Here is a 19,175-nt window from a genome sequence, read left to right as displayed (position 1 = left end):
AAGCCGGTGCCTAGGTTCGAGTTCTGCGGAGCCTTCACCACGGAATGAACCCTATGGAGACACGACAGTCCCAGAGCGTGCGTGCCGCCCAGACCCTGTCCCTCAGCCCCAGTGAGGGGATGGAAACCCAGCTCCGAGGGGCGGCTCTCCCGGCTATCTGCTCCCTGCTTGGTCCCTGAGCTTTCCTCCCGTGGCCCCACCCCGGCCCCGCCCCTTCGCGGTCCCCTCCATCCCTTCCCCGCGGCATCGCCGCCCTACAGCCCCCACGCTGTGGCGGCCGCCCGAGACACGTGTGCCCGCGCCCGGCGGGCGTGCGGGGGAGCGCGGCCACGCCTGGCCCGGCCACCATTTCTCCGGCGCCCACCCGGTCGAGTGCGGAGCCTGAAGCATGAGCGGGGACTCGGAGCGCGCGGTGGCCCCGGGGGTGGTGCCTGCGCCCTGTGCCTCGAAGGTGGAGCTGCGGCTGAGCTGCCGGCACCTGCTGGACCGGGACCCACTGACCAAGTCCGACCCAAGCGTGGTGCTGCTGCAGCAGGCACAGGGCCAGTGGCTACAGGTAGGGCGGCCAGCGTCCTGGAGCTGGGCACCCGTAGACCTAAGTGCGAGTTGAGATTTGGGGTGCTGGCAAGGGTGTTCCGGAACTGGGGCTCTCAGGGCAGAAGAAGAGGTGCCAACCTGCTTCGAGGAAGGGCAGGGCAACAGAGAGCAGCGGCAGAGAGGAACGCTTGGTGGAAGTGCAGCCGAGGGTCTCAGTTTGGGCTTGTAGAGCTAGAGTGAAGCGCCCAGGCTAGACCCATGAGCTCAGGAGGGAGCGAGGCTCAGGAGCGGGGACACTGCCCGAGTCAGGGAGAGGGGCTGTTTAAGGTCACAGGGTTTCCCCTCTACTGGCTGCAGCAGCCATCAGCTTCTCACCCACGAAGCAGGGTGGCCAGTGGCGATGGGTTGCTAGCTGGACCTCGCTGTTTGGGTGGAATGGAGCTGGGCAGAGCTGGACAGCGACTCCATAGCTCAGATTCCAGACGCCCTGGTTAGAGGTCTCCCCAGCCTAACACCTGCCTCCTCGGTGGGTAGGAGAAATCGCAAATTGCATACGTGTGGCTGCAAGCCCCTCCCCACTCCTCAATGCCCCCTGCCGACCCAGATCTGAGTGCCTGCCTCCAGCACGGGTTTTTCCACCGGACACCAGAAACCCGGGGTAGCCAGATCATCAGGAAAGTGGGCTTGCCCGTCACTAGCTCTCACTAGCCCCCAGGTCTACGCTCCGGGCCAGTGTCAGGATACTGCCCATGCTCTGTACAAAACACTTTCTCCGTCGCCATCTCCCACAGGACCCTGGCTTCATCTCAGGAATGAGAATCAGGGGCACACCTTAGCTGAGAGCCTTAACAGGTGTAGAAGACTTGGCCCTGAGGAGTCCCCTCCCTCCCACACACACACAGCAGCCCCCGGCCACTGCTTGGCTGTGGCAGTCATGTACAGGAAGCAGGGAGAAAAGCCAGGAAGAGGTATTAGGCAGAACCTGTGGCTATGGTGGGAGTAGCCAGGGCGCCTAAGATGTGCAGAGGATTCAGGGAGTTCAGGGCAGGACACAGCATGGGGACCCACGCTTGGTACATCCTGGTACCCCACAAAACACCAACTGTGCATACGCATTGTGTCAGCTCAGCGTCCTTCTTAGTGTCTGGGGCTGAGAAGTCTTGTGGTTCAGGGCCCTAGGGGATCAAAGGCCTGCCCAAAAGCACGTGTTGAAGCCCCTAGAAGGAATTGCCTGGAGGGGTTGCTGCTGCTGCTACCAAAGGACCATCTTGTGACCTGGGTCCTCCCGTGGCTTTTGTTGCATGGTCTGATTGCTGCCTGGGAAGGGCCCGTGCAGACTCTTGGCGAGGGGTCTTGACAGTCTACCAGCTAAGGGTTGAGCTGACCTCAGTGGAGAGACTGGTGAACCCAAGCCCCTCCAGCAGGGAAACCCCTTTGCTGAGTGCTAGGGGAAACTCTCCACATTGGACTTGCCCTGCCCAGGGCTAGAGTCCAGTTCTGTTCCTGACAACCTGGTCCTTGGGCAGCACCGTGCTGGTCTGCCGGGCCTCAGTTTTACCATCTGTAATGTGGGGGATAGGCAGGCTGTAGTGGGCATGAGATGAGAAGATGCAGAGAAACATCAGCCTGTGGCCGGCTGGGGGAGAGATGTGCTTTTCAGCCAGGCATAGAGGCGCCATTGGTGACCTCTGTGGAGTGACCCTTCCAGGCCGGCAGCCCTGTATGCAAGGTGGGAGCTGGGCCCCATGGATGGAAAACAGGCTTGGGATGGCACAGATGATCGGGAGAGGGGATGGCAGAACCCAGCCCCCCACCCGTGGGTCGTCTCACGGGAGGCTCGTGTTGCAGGTGGACAGGACTGAGGTGGTGAAAAGCAGCCTGCACCCTGTGTTCTCCAAGGTCTTCACGATTGACTATTACTTTGAGGAGGTGCAGAAGCTCCGGTTTGAGGTGTATGACACCCACGGACCCAGCGGGCTGAGCTGCCAGGATGACGACTTCCTAGGGGCCATGGAGTGTACCTTGGGTCAAGTGAGTGACTTTCCACGGAGGGGAGGAGGGGGAGGGGCTTCTAGGGCGCAAGCATCTGGCCCTCCCGCCTCTGCTTCCCTTTAAAAGCAGACAGCCCAGGCTGTCTTTGAGACTGACATCCTCCTGCCTCAGCCTCCTGAGCCCTGCTGTTACAGGAGTATACCAACATGTAAGCCTTTTCTTTCTTTCTTTCTTTCTTTCTTTCTTTCTTTCTTTCTTTCTTTCTTTCTTTCCTTCTCTCTTTCTTTCTGTTTTCCAGACAGAGTTTCACTGTGTCTGTCCTGGAACTCACTCTGTAGACCAGGCTGGCCTTGAACTGGGATCAAAGGTGTGCACCACCACATTTCTTTATGACTTGCTGTGTTGTTTGTTTTAGATAGTTTCCTCATGTAGCCCTGAATGTCCTGGGACATCCAGGGTCAGGCCTCTGGAAGCAGAGTTACAGGTGGGTGTTAGGAGCCAAACCTGGGTCCTTTTGCACGAGCAGCAAGCATTCTCAAGCCACCTCTCCAGCCCCCAGAGAGAGAGAATGTGTATGCGTGTGTATAAAAACAGCATGTTCTGTAGCTCAAGTTGCCCTTGAACTCCCTGTGTGGCCAAGGATGACACTGAATATCTGATCCTCCTGGTTCCATCTTCCAACCACTGAAATTACAGGCACATAAAACCATACTGGTTTTAATATTTTTTTCCCCCAAACAGAGCTTCTCTGTGTATCTCTGGCTGACCTGGAACTCACTCTGTAGATCAGGCTGGCCTTGAACTCACAAAGCCCTGCCTGCAAAGTGCTGGAGTTACAGGTGTGCGCCAACACTGCCAGCCTCAGTTTTCATATATCTGAGCTGGGTTATGAGCACCTGTGTTTCCAGTAGGCCTATTCTAGCATGTCTCCCTGAAACCCCCGCCCAGTCCTGTCACCAGGTCTTTCTACCCATTCCGGAGACATATTCTTGCATGAGTGAATAAAAAACAGTTTTTCCTTAGAAATATCTAGGTGGAGCTGGGCGTGGTGGCTCATGCCTGTGGAGGCCAGCCTGGCCTACAAAACAAATCCAGGACAGCCAGGGCTACACAGAGAAACCCTGTCATGAAAAACAAAACAAAAACAAACATACAAACAAAAAGAAGTAGAGGTAGGAGGATCAGAAAGTCAAGGTGGCCAGGCATGGTAGTGCACACTTTTAATCAATCTCAGCATTCAGGAAGTAGAGGCAGGCTGATCTCTGTGAGTTCAAAGCCAGCCAGGTCTACATAGTGAGTTCCAGGCCAGCCAGGGCTACATAAAGAGATCCTGTCTCAAAATAAATAAATAAATAAATAGATAGATAAATAAATATAAAAAATAAATAAGGTTATCCTCATCTATATGGTGAGTGCAAAATCAACCTGGATTACATGAGACTATCTTAAAAAAGAACTGTAGAAAATGGCTCACCTGCTAAGAGATCTTGTTGCACACACATGAGGCCATGAGTTCAAATCCCCAGCGTTGAGGGATAAAGGCAGGAAAGTTATTGGACCTCTTTAGTCACCAGTGTAGTTCCAGGTTCAGTGAGGGAAAATGAATAAGGTGGAGAGTGACACATAGGACACCTGATGTCCCCCTCTGGCCTCCAGGCACAGCACGCACAACTGCGTATACATGCAGGCACACCCACAGACACACCCACCCACAGACACACCCACCCACAGACACACCCACAGACACACACACCCACCCACAGACACACACACCCACAGACAGACACACACACCCACAGACACACACCCACAGACACACACACCCACAGACACACACACCCACAGACACACACACCCACAGACACACACACCCACAGACACACACACCCACAGACAGACAGACACACACCCCCACAGACACACCCACAGACACACACACCCACCCACAGACACACACACCCACAGACACACACACCCACAGACACACACACACACAGACACACACACACACACACAGACACACACACCCACAGACACTTCCACTCCCTCCCACAAACCAGGTATGGCTGTACCTGCAGTGATTCCAGCGTTTGGGAGTTGAAGGCAGGAGGGTCAAAAGTTCATGGCCATCATCAGACATATCAAATGAGACCAGTTTGAGCCGCTTGAGATCCTGTCTCAACACAACCAAATCCAAGCAAACAAAGAAAGAAATCCTGCAGCCGGCTCTACCCTTCTACAATCCCAGCCCTCAGAGTGCGGAGGGAGGAGGGCTGCCACTCATTCCACCCGAGCCTAGGCTGCCTAGCGAGATCCTGTCTAACAGTCTTTCCCCTCGTTCTCCTCCCTTATCTCCCGCCTGCCCGCACTACACTCTGTTTTTCTCTTCATGATTCTTGATTCTTTCCACGTCAGCCCATAAGTCTTCCCAAGCCTGATGCACAGCTCAGTGGCAGCGTTTGCCCCTAACGTTTGAGGTTCTGGGTTCTATCCCACGCAAGGCAGGGGCAGTCTCCATGTTTCTCCCTGCAGCCCGGGTGGGAGGGGAGGTAGCGCCTAGGGCTATCCCGCCTCGGGGGCTCCGCTGGCAGCCTGGAGCCACCGCCCCTGCCATCCCTCCTGTCGCCCTTGCAGCAAACACTTTGCCGCTACTAGTTACTCTGCTTATGCATTGGGTGTGTGCCGTGGCCTTCTCAGCTTGCCAAGGGATGCCCGCTACAGTGAGAAATAATTTTTAAAGAACGAAATTCAGGCTCTGAGATGACAGTTTCATGTGCCTGTCTCCTGCCCCGGTGGCCGTTTCTGTCACCCCGCAGGCTGCCCTTTCCTGCCAGTCCCTTGGCTGTTTCTGTTCTTGAGTTACCACATGGCATGTTCTGGGTGTCTGATTCTCCGTTCCAACATCATGTGGGTGACTCATCCCCACCACTGCCTGGTCAGGGCTCCTTCTCTCTAGATCTTTTTTGCCATCCCCATTTTACATAACAAAGGCTGAGATGAAGTGGGGCACAGTCCCTTCCAGGTTCCTATGGAAGCGGGCACAGGCACAGAAGTACCCGAGATACAGTCACAGACACCTTCACATCCATGCTCACATGTTCCGTGGTCCAGGCAGGACTGCTATCATTCAGACTAGGGTGTGCACCCAGGAGGCCTCCCTGGATCTGGCCCCTTAGACTCTGTTCCCTACCGGATAGGTGCTATGCCATGTGCAGCCTGGGCTGATGTGAAGCCATTTGCCTCCTTAAGCGAGGGGTGCACTGCTCTGCGGGTGAGCTACCGACCCAGTGGGACAGGCGAGGACAGGAGGCCCAGGCTGGGAGACGTGTTCTCCAGGAACTGAGTATTGGATTGCACGTCTGCTCGGCCCTCTCTAAGCAGGCACCTGTTCAGGAAAGCTGAGTGTGTCCTCTCTGCCGCCCAGGGCCACCTGACTTGTTCAGGACAGTGGGGATCCAGAGCAGGGACTCAGAGCTTTCCAACCAGCCATGCTTCCAGGGTTCTCACCAATGAGTAGACCCAGGCTGTGGTGAGGTCCTGGCACTAAGGTTTGGTGTCTTAATGCACTGGCATACGTGCCAGCTGCGTGTGATGTGTAGACCCCAAAGTCAGGTGACAGCTGGGCTCTGGAGTGCTGACAAGAGCAGGAAGGCCACCAGGAGGCCAGGGTGCGGGAAGCCCTGGAGGGCTGCGCAATGCCCTCTTCCTCCTTCATCCCTGCCTGACTTTCTTGGTTTCCAGATTGTGGCCCAGAAGAAAATGACACGCCCATTGCTGTTGAGATTCGGCAGGAACGCTGGCAAATCCACCATCACGGTGAGGCGCAGAGCTGGGATTCCCCCTTCCTCCCATGGCTTGGGGGGGGGGGGTCTAGGGAGGAGGTGAGCAGGGAGGCGTCAGCGGGACTGCAGCTGTGTAGCTGAGCCATCCGGGGGCAGCTGAGGCAAGAGGGTGAGACTGATGGCCTGGAGCCCACGGGTCCCGTGTGACACACTCAGGTGATAGCAGAGGACATCTCTGGGAACAATGGCTACGTGGAGCTCTCCTTCCAGGCCAGGAAGCTGGACGACAAGGTGAGCCTAAGAGCTGCTGCATGCTGGGCTCCGAGCCCCCTGCAGGCTCAGTGTGAAAACTGAGGTCCGACTCGGCTCTGGCCTCCGAGCCTCAGAAAAAGAAGTGACAGGATGGCCATGTAGAGCCCTTGGCATGCTGCTGTCACAGTCTTGGCCTAGACGCTATGTTATTTGTTACTGTTACATTTTACACTCATCACTGTCAGGCCATCACCCTCCCAGCTAGCTATACACGCGTACACGCTGCCTTGTGGGTAGGAAGCTTTTGTTCTGAGTCTCAGCATGGCACTCGATCATCGAACGACCTCCGGCAGAGTTCCTGTTAAAGGACAGGGAGATCGGCCCAGGGAGGACAGGGAGGCCACTGCCTTAAATTGGGGCTGAGCCTGCTTCATTGCTGCTTCTCACGGGGTGGGAACGGACCAGGGATAGCTATCTCCTTTGAGATATTTAAGCCAGGCCGGGTGGGGTGTGAACAACTGTTCAGACACCAGGCAGGCAGCAAGAGTGAGGAATAGCATGGGGGGGGCAGTGGAAACACACCTGGGGAGAGGTCAAGGTTCACAGTGGGTATATCAGAAGCCAGTGAAGACTCCGAAAGACACTTTGTCACTGTGGGCTTTCAGGGAATGTTTGCAACTTATTGTATGCCTGGGGAAATTGAGGCTGTGGGGAGGGGGCGAACACTAACCTATAAGGGATGAAGCCAGCATCCAGCATCGCAGAAGGGAGGGCGCTGTCCTCGAGTCCAAAGCTGGCTAGCCCCTTGGCCAGCATACCCTCTGCTGCCCCAGGACCTCTTCAGCAAGTCGGACCCCTTCCTAGAGCTGTATCGGATCAATGACGACAGCAGTGAGCAGCTGGTGTACAGGACCGAGGTGAGGGTCGGTGCCCGATGACAGAGGGGCTTCAGGAAGTGGGCCCAGCACCCTCCCAGATGGTGGCTGTGGGGTCTTTACCTCCGAGTCTGGACTCTCTTTCGATGGATGGAACGGCTGCGTGGACTTGGCTCTCTGTCTGCCCAGATTTAGCGTGGCAGCTTTGTTGTCGCCGGTCCTATTTTTAGGGTTACCTGCTTCCTCCTGCAGGGAAACAGGATTTTAGCTGCAGCAGGGAGAGAGCTTCCTTTTGAGACAGATTAAATTGAGCGAGAAGGATCTATTTAGGGAGAAAACAGCCCAGGTGGCTGGAGTGAGGCAGAAGCTAGTAGGGTCGGGGGTGGGGTGGTGGTGGAAGGAGTGGAGAGCAGAAAGGTCTGGGCTACACCAGCTCTGTTTGGAGCCCAAGGCAAGCCCAGTCTCCTGATACCCATCGTCTCCACCCCAAGTGTCCCTCACAGCTGCTTAGCTCAGGACTCTGCTGGCCCTGTACCCTGGCTAAGGACTCCAGCCCTCCCTGGTCCCTAGATCCATTTGGGTTCCCACCCCAGTCAGTATTTTCTGGCCCACAGGTAGTGAAGAATAACCTTAATCCAGTGTGGGAACCCTTCAAGGTGTCACTGAATTCACTCTGCAGCTGCGAAGAGACACGCCCTCTGAAGGTGGGGATGAGGTAGCGGGCAGGAGTGGAAATAGTGGGGTCAGGGTTAGAATGGGTGGGGAATAGGGACATGGCCATAGGGGCAGGGCCAGGGACCATGGGAAGTGTTCGGTTCCTCCAGACCCACTGAGGCTTTGGAGAGTTAAGGTTTGTGGCTGAGGGAGACCAAGGAGGGAGGCGAGGAATGATAGCCTGTCCAGGGCTGGCAGGGCTGTCCTCTGAGGAACAGCCCACTGAGAGGCCTGGGCTCCCCAGTGCCTGGTCTGGGACTATGACTCCAGAGGAAAGCATGACTTCATCGGCGAGTTCACCACCACCTTTGCAGAGATGCAGAAGGCCTTTGAGGAGGAGCAGGTGAGCTGCTGGCCCGTCTCGGGCCACAGGTTTTGACTTGTTCTAGCGGGTCTCTGGGAGGCTAGTCATTCTACCCCGCCCCAGAGAAGACATGGTGGTGACAAAGAGCAGTGACACCCACGTGGCCAGCACAGGGGCCTGCAAGCAAGTGACCGTGTGAGCAAGCCCGTACTTCTCTGTCCAGGTGGGAGGGGCACCCTTCCTGGGACCTGCCGAAGCCCCTGGACCTGGGTGGGTATGCTGGGAGGGCTGCCCTGGGTTCCTCCAGGAAGAGCTACAGCCTCATGGTACGGCTAACCTACCGTGGTGCCGAAGCTGCCGTGGCTGCCGTGTGCGCAGGGTCTAACCTGGGCCCCTACCTTGCTCATGTTCTTACCTGCATGGCTCTTCTCTACCCTGTGAAATGGGTATGTCCCCACAGAGGCCATCCTGACCCCCGTGGGTGGCATGGGCCTTGTACTCACAGCTGGAGACAGTCTTGTGCAGTGTGAGGTCACCAGCAGGTTTGGGGCTTCCATGGGCTCCTGGCCCCCCTGTGGGAGGGGCCTGAATACTGCCGCTCTGGGTGGAGTTTCTGCCCTTCCCTGTCCCTGTCCCAGGCCCAGTGGGACTGTGTGAATGCCAAGTACAAACAGAAGAAGCGCAATTACAAGAATTCTGGAGTGGTGATCCTGGCAGACCTGAAGGTGAGCCTCTGTCCTGCCCGCACCCCCTTGGGCAGATGGGTCAGTGAGATTAGCCTCTTGGTGGGCTTCACTGTGGGATCTTGAAATAACTGGGAAGGCCAAGGGAGGAGGGATGGGGAAGATGCCCCACAGACAACAGTGGCTAGGAGGGTCCTCCCCCACTGACACAGGCCTGCTTTCCTGGGTAGAGTTGGGCGGGGAGAGGGGTCATGAGTGGCTCTGCCAATGGCGTTGCCTGGAAGCTCCACAGGGTCCACTCCTTCCTGGACTACATCATGGGTGGCTGCCAGATCCACTGCACGGTGAGTCTTTGGGTCCTGCCATCCATGCTGCCCCAGCCAACTGGGCAGGGCCTCCATCGAACCCCTGAGCCCCAGCTGTGTACAGAGAGCGGCAGGTTCCTCCGTGCTCTTTGGGTTTTTTAAATCTACATTTCCCTGCGCCTTCCTCTTTAATGCCGATGAAGGATAGGATGCAGGAGTGCAGGACCAGCTCAGGGCCACCCTCCCACATCTGCATCCAGGGCTTACCTTCCGCAGAATTATAGGGACGGGGGAAAACAAAGACACTAAAGAGGAAGACAGGGGTGAGCACTGCAAGGTCCCGCTGGCTTAGCCTTGGGCAGACCACAGACAGCAGTAGGCTGGCTAGGCTGGTCCAGGGTGGCCTTGAGGATGATGAGGTGGGAGGTAGAGAGGGGACCAGGCAGAGAGGGGAGCATAGCAGTGAAGAGCAAGTGTTTCCATGGGCCTTGTCCCTCTAAGGGGAGTTTAGCTCCAAGTTTCTCCCAGAGGACAGGGTTAGTCACCCTGGGGTTCCAAGAGTGAGACTTAGGGTTTTCAGCGTCTGGATAGCCTCCTCACCTCCTAGGGAATAGTGACTAGCTCCAGTGAACAGGTAAGCTTGCTTAGAAGCTGGGGAAGCCGAGATGCAAGGCCCTTGACATCAGGCTGGGCTTGGGTGCCGTTTGCCTGTCCAGTGTGTGCGCATGCGCGTGTGCGCGCGTGCGCACGCGTGTGTGTGTGTGTGTGTGTGTGTGTGTGTGTGAAGTTAGTTATCTGGGATGTTGTAGGTAGCCATCGACTTCACAGCCTCCAACGGTGACCCGAGGAACAGCTGCTCCCTCCACCACATCAACCCTTACCAGCCCAACGAGTACCTGAGGGCACTGGTGGCGGTGGGCGAGGTCTGCCAGGATTACGACAGGTGTGGCCCCACCCGTCTCTCTGGGCCACGCTGGGCTTGGGGGCGCCTCTGAAGTGGTATCATGACTGTCACAGGGTGTGCCGATGGAGAGGTGGTTTCAAGCAGGAGTGGGAGTCCCTCAGGGGTAGACATTATGCCCGTGGGGGCCAGGTTCCTCAAGCCATCAGTTTTGCCTCTTTTTCAGTGACAAGCGATTTTCCGCTTTGGGATTTGGAGCCCGGATCCCTCCCAAATACGAGGTAGGAGGGCCCTGGGCTGGAGCCCCTATAGCCACCTATCTGCCTAGGCCTCACCTCCCTGGGGAAGAAGCATCTTGAGTACAAGAAGCATAGTGGCCACTATTCCCGTTTGGGAGAGGGCCTGGAGGGAGGGTAGATCCTGGCCTATAGGCCAGAGGATAACTGTTAGCCTCCTAGAGGACGGAGTTATAGGCATGACGATTCAGTGATGATTCAGTTGCTTATGTTTGCAAACATGGTGGCGGGAGAGGGGCTTTATTGGTTAATGTATCTTGGAAGCAGCAGTTAGTGGTGTGTTCAGGTGCTGAAGTAATAGCCCAGCATTAGTCTCCTTCTTGGCTCCTTCTCTGTCTTCCCACATGGGGCAGCCCAGAAGTTATAAACCAAGTTCTCCCAGTAAGTGGGAAGCAAGTTGGTCCTGGGAAGGTCCTGGCTGACTCTTGTCCCTACCCAGGTGTCCCATGACTTTGCCATCAATTTCAACCCTGAGGATGATGAGTGTGAAGGTAGGAGCCAGAGGTGGGTCTGGCCCAGGGGTACCCGGGGCCACGCTCACCCCACTGTCCCCTCCAGGAATCCAGGGCGTGGTGGAGGCCTACCAGAACTGCCTGCCCAAGGTCCAGCTCTACGGCCCCACCAATGTGGCGCCCATCATCTCCAAGGTGGCCCGCATGGCAGCAGCCGAGGAGCACTCAGGAGAGGCTTCTGTAGGTGACCGGGGACAGGGACTTCATGCATCCAGCTATGGCACCACTGAACTGCGTGTGTGTAGTAGTGGCCAAAAGCCAGGGAAGCCGTGATCTGGCAGCGCAAAGGTGGCCAGGTGGTACGGGGTGGGGGAGGGAAGGGCTCAGCTTGTCAGCTGTGGCTCCCCCAAAGCCCCAGGCAGTCAGGTTTGCTTGCTTGTTTGTTTGTTTGTTTGTTTTAATTGTGGGCAGAGGACTGAATTAATCACTTCAGTCAGCCCTTGGCTATCCAGGACAGATTCGGGCTTCCCTCAGTTTCCCTGCCTCCTGTCCCTCCGCACCAGCCCGCAGGTGTTTCCTTTGAGGCATCCTCGGTGTGCCTTTGGAGCACTTCTTAGGCTTGCACTCTGCTCTCTGCAGCCCTGGGCGTGTTGCTGAGACGCAGCTGGCCTGCTGCTTTCTTTTAATTTCTCATTTTGGAAAAAAAAAAAAAATCTAATTTACAAATGACCAGGCTAGTGCACGACTCTGGCCCTCCGCTTGGTCACAGCATCTGCCAGTTTGCCCCCCTCTCCCGCCCCTGCCCCCACCGCTGCCGGCTGACGCCCTGTGAATTCTTTCCCAGCACACTGATCCTCAGACATCAAGGACAGCCTCTTACAGGCACCGAGCTCACCCTGTCATGACCACAGAGTGAGCATTCCTTTCACAGAATTCACTTTTACCCGCTGCTGGGGCATGGAGGCCAGCTTTTGCTGGCTTAACTGCTGAACCCTCTCTTCAACCCAGTTGTCCAAGCTTAAAACATTTTTGTCACGTTCACTGTATGTGTGTGAGTGTCTTGCCTGCATGTGTGTCTGTGCACCGTGTGTGCGAAGTGCCCACGCAGGCTGAAAGAGGGCGCTGGATCTTCCGGAACTGGAGTCACGAGTGGTTGTGAGCCACCACGTGGGTGCTGGGAATCAAACCCAGGTTCTCTGTAGGAGCCGTCGGTGCTCTTAGCCACTGAGCCATCTCTCCAGATCTGTTTTGTCTATGTGTGTTCCTGGCTGGCTTGGAACTCGGGGATCAGCTTGCCCCTGAGGCCTAGCACTGGGATTAAACACATGCCACCGCACCTGGCTGGATTTTGTGTTCTTGACAATGAGCATGAACTTCTATTTAAACAGGTCCCTCTCTTGAAGGACCCAGACACCCTGGTGTCAGGGTGTCGGGGCCCTCTCCATCCAGGACTCCTCCTCCTCCTCTGGTGTCAGACCTGGGTTCAAGCTCTGCCTGGGCGGCCTTGTCTATAAAGTGGATTCTGCAGTGCCCCTCTGATGGGCAGAGCACTGAACTTTGCTCTGCATGGTGGACAACCCTAACTTAACAGTTTTAGCAAAGCATGGATGGGCCCTGCAGAGCTACACACTGACGGGGCCCTTTTAGGTAGAGACTGGAGCTAGATGTGGCGTGTGTGTGTGTGTGTGTGTGTGTGTGTGTGTGTACACACATACAAGCGGGCTTTGAGGGAACCCAGGGACCAGCACCCCCAGTTCTTCCCTATGCCTCCAGCAATACTACATCCTGCTCATCCTCACCGACGGTGTGGTAACGGACATGGCGGACACCCGAGAGGCCATTGTTCGGGCCTCCCACCTGCCCATGTCGGTCATCATCGTTGGGGTAGGCAATGCCGACTTCACGGACATGCAAATCCTGGATGGGGATGACGGGGTCCTGCGCTCCCCTCGGGGCGAGCCTGCGCTTCGGGACATTGTCCAGTTTGTGCCCTTCCGGGAGCTCAAGAACGTAAGTGGCCGGAAGAGGGACCACACCAAGAGGCGGGCCCCTGGGTGGTACCCACTGTTTAGGCAGACATGACTTCCCTGCCAGGGCACGGCCCCGCCCTGTCTGTGTCCTCAAAAAGCAGCCTCCGGGGGATGGCTCCCCGACAGTCTCCACCCTCAGTGCTTGAGCAGTGAGCTCCTGACCCTAAAATATATGATGCGGAGAGAGCAGTGGGGGATCCTGTGGACCTGGCACACTGCCCCCCACACCCACCTCACAGTAAACAAATCACATGGATTCTCTCACACACGCACACTGCAACTTTTCATGCGGGAGCATGAGGATGGATACCTGGGCTTGGTGGCCCCACTTCACCTGCAGCTCGTGCGTGCATCATTTCCTGCTGTGCTGGGAGAGATGAAAGGGCTGGGTGGAGACCCTGGCACAGCTATCAGCTATTGCTAGGACAGTCTAGGGGCTCCATGGTTGCTTTTTCAGGCTGTGTCCATAGAAGCTCAGCTGACCGCCACGTCACATGTCCCTTAAGTAGATTTGGGTACTGTGTCTGTGACCCTGAGAGATAAGGATGCGGAAGGCCCTCGGATATAACCACACTGTCTCTGAACCCAGGCGTCCCCTGCTGCGCTCGCCAAGTGCGTGTTGGCCGAGGTGCCAAAGCAGGTGGTTGAGTACTACAGCCACAAGGACCTGCCTCCTCGGAGCCTGGGCGGGCAGCCTGGAGAGGCTGGTCCCAGCTCAGCACCATGAGCGGGCGAAGGGCTCTGAGCAGCATGCCCACCTACAACGTCTCCCGAGCCCCAGAGATCCCGCCGAAGCTTCTGACCCAGCCCAGGCCCCAGCCCTGCTCCTGTGATCTCCTGGCCTGGATCAGCGGCCTGCTCCCCATCATCAAGAAATCCAGGCCTTGTGGAGAGACAGAAATCAGCAGCTCCCCCGTGCCTGGGCCTCCTGGCACCCAACGGGCACAGAGCAGGTTTGCTGAGAGACCTGGAGGGATGCTGGCAGCCCAGCTATTGAAGGGTGGTGGTGGAACCAGAGAATTTTGTCCTTGGCTCCTGTGGGGGAGGGGCAGCACCCCAACCCTTGAGGACACCCAGGATTAGGCACTTTGTCCCCAGAGGTTTCTCTTTCCTGTCTGGTGTCACTCCAACCTGTGCCATATCTGAGACCCTGTGTGTGGCCTTTGGGGTCTGTGGGAGGTGGCATTGGGTATAATAAAGTATCCCCACATCCTCAGAGCCTTGTGCCTTCTTGCTTCAGGGCATCTGGTGTGACTGTTCCTAGAGCCAGGCTCGCCAGGTCACACACAGCAGTAAGGCTTGTGGACCTGGTCCTTAGGGGGTCCCCTTAGCTGCCAGGAGGGAAGAGCAGCTCTGAGGGACTGTGGCTTGCATTCGGGACTCACCATGTGCCTGAAACAAGCTGTCGGCTGAAGGCAGCTTCCACCTGTCTGAGTGGGGGTGGATTTCTAATTGAGATTTCCTCTCAATTATCTTGTCTGAGAAAAACAAATTGTCCCAACCCTGAATCAGACCCACCCCATCTATCAATCTATCTATCCACTCTGGGGCTATTTTTAGCTCCTGATTCATCTCCTGTTAAGCCCAGATAATAGGCATCACCATGGTAACCTGGCTACAATTCCGGAAGGGCCAGCGGATGTTGGTCTCTTCGGGGACAGAGAGGACACCAGAGAAATGTACTATCCATGGATATCTGGGGAAGTAGAACCCCAGCAGGATGGGAGGGAGGCTTTATTGGGTCTGACCCAGTCCCCACAGTACAGGAGCCCGAGAGTTCCGGGATGTCTGGCCTGGGTTCTTCTCTGGTGAAGCCAAGGGGCCTGGGATTCCAGCGGCAGCAGCAGGTTGCAGCGCGTGGAAGAAGGGTTTTTGCGTGCAGGAGAGTCAGTGTGGAGGGCTTGGGGTAGCTGCTGCCGGGAGGGGCGAGGAAGGGACAGTCCTTCCACGAGCTGTCCCTTTCAGAGAAGTATTTAGCTCTTAGATCACAAAGCAAAGAGAAAGTGAGTTTCTTTCAACACTTGGGCAACCTGGTCCAGAAGCGTGTCCCAGGCTCTCACTTCACAAAGAAACCATGGTTCCCGTCGGTGAAGGGACGCTGGGATAGACACTGATAAGGGCAGGGCCAGTACTTGCTTGGCAAAGTTCCTGTCTTCATGCCTCTTGCTACGTTAACGTGTGTGCCATGTGATTTTGGAATCCAGGGGAGCTCGTGTGAAACAACCCCCTGACAAGGCAGACAGAATGTGTCCCCAGATATTCAGAATCTTCCAGCTTACGTTGGAAGCCTGACTCTTAGGCCCACAGCCGGGAGCGGCTCTAGGGTCCTGGGAGAATTTCCAAGTTGGCTGAACTAGGGGGTCCTAGGGTGGCCACAGCCCGCCCCACTGAGACTACCCAGCATGCTGTGTGATGAGCCTTCTCTGCAGGCTTGGAGGCGGTTCGATGCTCCGGACTAATGGCGCTAGCTTTTAACACCTGTGGACTTTTAACAGAGCTTAGCCAGGGCCAGGGCCTCTCAGACAGGGTCTGATCCTTGCTTCTTGTCAGTCACAGACAAGTATGGCTGCTTAACAGGGCTTTGGGTTTATCCCGTCGAGAGGTGGGCTTTCATTCTGTCTTTATTAACTTGGGTGGACATAGGGTCCAATGTAACTTCCATAGCTGGGTCATAAAAACACCAAGTGCCAAGTGGTCCCAGAACTCAGAAAGCAGATGTGGTGGACTCTTGTAAGTTCAAGGCCAGGCTGGGCTACACAGTGAGGGCTAGTTAGCTAGCGATACATAGTGAGGCCCGGTCTAAAAAATAAATGTTGGGTGGTGGTGATGCATGTCGTTAATCCCAGGAGGCAGAGGCTGGCAGATTTGTGAGTTCAAGGCCAGCCTGGACTACAGAGCAGTTTCCAGGACAGCCAGGGCTACACAGAGAAGCCCTGTCCTAAAAAACAAAAACAAGCAAACAAACAAACACAAACTCACACCCCCCCCCATGAATACCAAGTATTGTCCTGCTCAGTTGCAATATTAGCCCTCAGGGCCCACCATACCAGGAGCAGCCCATGACACGTGTCATGAGAATAAGTCCTTGGCCCCAGTGGGCTCCCATCCTGTTTAAATACATGACTAAATGGGCAAATGGCCTCTCCCAGCCAGCTGAGATTCAGCCCCAGCTGATGTCACCATTAACAGAGACCTCAGGCAGAGCCACAGGCAAGCCAGGCAAGACTCCTGCCTCACAGAGATTTGATTGAGGGAATCCATGCTCCGAGCGTAAGGAGCACCGTGCTTCAGCTTGACCTGCCGTGCTCACTGACATGACATATTGAGCCTTGTGTAGGAGGCTGGATGGGTGGCCTTCGGTCTGCTTTGGGGCACCCGTTTCTCAGTCTAAGGGACAGCTAGCCTTTGTGCTGTAAACATGCTCCCACCTCACCCTCTGCCCTCCTCTAGAGCACCGGGGCCAGGCTCTGCCTTGCTGGCTCAGTGCCCATCCTGCTCCTTCTCCCAGCTAGGTGGCTGCGGGATGTAGGGGGTGGGGAGGACCAGCCCCATCAAGGCTGTTCTTTCTCCTGCTGCTGAGAGGAAGTGCGGGCAGGAACCTGTGACTAAGTGCCTGTAATTGGTGTGGGGGCTGCAGAGCTGTCAGACAAGCCCCATGCAGTCCGGCCAATCACACAAGAGCTCCGTTCCCTTTGCCACCTGCCCCTTGCCTGTCCTTCTGCTGGTGGACGCCCCTCACTGGTGGGCAAGCAGCTGGCCCTGGGGGCGCGTCCTCCCTGCTCCCTCTCCTCTCTTCCACCTCTCCCCTCCCTTCCTCCTCTCACCAGATCCTGTGCCTGGGCATAGTGGAGTCTTCCTCCCTTTTCAGTACTCCTTAAGCTTTTGCTTAAACATCGCCCGTGCTAAATTCTCACAACAATCCCACGTGATGGCCCTACTGTGAGTGCATTTCACAGAGGGAGGGGGTGAACTCAGAGAAGTAAAGCCATTTCGCCAAGAATACACTGCAGCAGAGTCTGGAGCTGGGCCTTCTGTGCTGACTCCCAGGCTGCAAAGCCTGGGTTATGTGTGCATGTGTGTTTAGGCATGTGTCTGCACACATGCAAATATGTGCATGTGTGCATTTGGGAAGGGCCTCAAGTCTTGAGTGGCTTTACCCTTGAGGTCTACCTGTGGGGTTTTAGCCCAACAGCAACATCCAGATGTAGAGTGGAGCATGTTATTTGCTGGTCTAGGATGAAGCCTGCTTCTCTCTTGAATAGGTATGTCATTGTCCCCAGTGTGCAGATGAGCAGAGGGCCTTTTGCCCCTCATCACATGCATCAAAACCAGGGTATTAGTTGGGTGTATGGAGTTTTCCCTGGGTAGCCTAGGAGGTTCTGTTTTGCAACTCAAGACAGAATCTCAGCCAGAGGAAGTGAGGTAAGAAGTCATCTGTTTGGAGTGCTAGGAGTTACACGCTTTGGGGCTGGCTGGCTGTGCTGTAGGGTGGAGGAACTGATGGTGAAGGCCTAATAGACTAAGTCCTCATAGACCCACTCTGCTAAACTGAGAAACAGCCCCTGGGACAGGGAAAGGAGGTCCCTGTGAGGCAACAGGGGCTTCCTTCCTTGCTTTGGGCTCCCTCTTTGCGGGTATCTACTTTAGCAACCAAGAGGAAACTTGGAGACATGGTCCTAAGATACCTCCTGAGCCAGCCTCTTCTCAGTCCTGCTCTCAACCAAGGCCACAACCCTGGCCCTGGCCAGACCTGAGGTCTAGACTTCACGGCAATCCTGGGTGAAATTTCAGGCTGATAGATACCAAGAAGATCTCAGTCATCATGGGAGAGAGGGGAAGGGATGTTCTGGTCTCTTTCTGGCTCATGCAATTTCTCTTTCCTCCTAAGACTGTGAGGGGTTCACGCTCCCAGCCCCCAAAGAAGGATCTGGCACATGGTCAGTGTATCCTTTGAGACTCCATCCCATTCCCAATTTCAGCCTATAATACCAGGAGAATCTGCTCTCACTGGCTCAGCATCATCCCATACTCTTGCCGGACTCACCCCCAAAAAGCCCTGGGTTCATCCTGGATCATGAGCTACTGGGCCTGAGACAAGTACCTGCCTCTCTGTGGTCTGGGAGCACTTCCCGGCGCTGCCCCTTCCCCGACTGGTCACAAGGTCACCAGTTGTTTCTTGCTGGGCTTTGGATCTTATGTGCATGGAATCACGGTGCATTTGGCCCTCTTCTCATTGCTCTGCAGAGTCCGGCATATGAATCACTCCTCTCACTGTGGGCAGGTTCCCCTTTCATTTCATCCGTCTACATCCTTTTCTAACTAGGGGGCTGCTCTGCACGTCGCTGGGTTCAGTTTTATCAGGCTGACCTGCTGGCCCCAGGGTGAACACAATTCATTCAGAAGCCAGGGCCAGGTCCCGTCCGGAACACTTGGTACCCTTTGTGCTTTCATCTCTGACCTTCCGGGCGTGTAGCAAATCTGGGACTTGACTTGCATTTCTATCTCTGTTGCTGAGGTCAGTGCTTGTAAGCCACAAGACCTCATGGGTTTTTGTTGTTTCTTTGAGACAAGGTCTCACCATGTAGCATTGGGTGAACTCTCTGGTGTAGACCAAGCTGACCTTAAATCCCGGAGATCAACCTGTCTCTGTCTCCCTAGTCCTAGGATTAAAGGTGTGCTCCATCACATCAGGCCACTTACTATGTGTGTGGCTGGAAAGCCGCGTAACTGGGGGAGCTGGTCCGGAGCAAGAGTGAGGTCGAGAGGCATCCAAACCCTGAAAATCTCTACCTGAGACTCTCAGGAGTAGGACTGCTTCCTCCCTGCTCTGGACCTGGATGCCTTGGCACACACAGCCTTGCAACCTCCACCTCTGCCATCCTTGAGGTGGTCCTGTAGCTTGGTGGCCAGGGTTCAGGTTAAACTTTCTCTCTCCTTATAAGGACCTAGAGGGGGCTGGAGAGATGGCTCAGAGGTTAAGAGCACCGGTGGCTCTTCCAGAGGTCCTGAGTTCAATTCCCAGCAACCACATGGTGGCTCACAACCATCTATA

General features: G+C 55.8%; 1 protein-coding gene across 3 annotated transcripts; it reads left to right on the top strand.

Annotated features, from left to right (window-relative positions):
- Window positions 1-226: 226 nt before the first annotated feature.
- Window positions 227-14,341, top strand: Cpne7 (copine 7). Of its 3 annotated transcripts, XM_060391825.1 has the most exons (16): window positions 227-556; window positions 2,386-2,568; window positions 2,828-2,896; window positions 6,271-6,345; window positions 6,528-6,602; window positions 7,397-7,480; window positions 8,053-8,142; window positions 8,397-8,495; window positions 9,095-9,181; window positions 9,424-9,483; window positions 10,254-10,387; window positions 10,572-10,626; window positions 11,081-11,132; window positions 11,200-11,333; window positions 12,867-13,103; window positions 13,713-14,341. In XM_060391825.1, exons 1-16 carry the CDS (start codon window positions 389-391, stop codon window positions 13,848-13,850), a joined length of 1,740 nt encoding a protein of 579 aa, XP_060247808.1. In that variant the 5' UTR covers window positions 227-388; the 3' UTR covers window positions 13,851-14,341. The 3 variants fall into 3 exon arrangements, with proteins under 3 accessions (XP_060247808.1, XP_021486912.1, XP_060247809.1); XM_021631237.2 differs by lacking the exon at window positions 2,828-2,896 and having other exon boundaries at window positions 230-556; XM_060391826.1 differs by lacking the exons at window positions 2,386-2,568; window positions 2,828-2,896 and having other exon boundaries at window positions 230-556.
- The last annotated feature ends 4,834 nt before the right edge of the window (window positions 14,342-19,175 follow it).

The sequence above is a fragment of the Meriones unguiculatus genome, chromosome 10 (genome assembly GCF_030254825.1).
Source record: "Meriones unguiculatus strain TT.TT164.6M chromosome 10, Bangor_MerUng_6.1, whole genome shotgun sequence".
Taxonomy (NCBI): domain Eukaryota; kingdom Metazoa; phylum Chordata; class Mammalia; order Rodentia; family Muridae; genus Meriones; species Meriones unguiculatus.
Note: the sequence above shows the minus strand (reverse complement) of the source record. Positions and strands in the feature narration are given on the sequence as shown.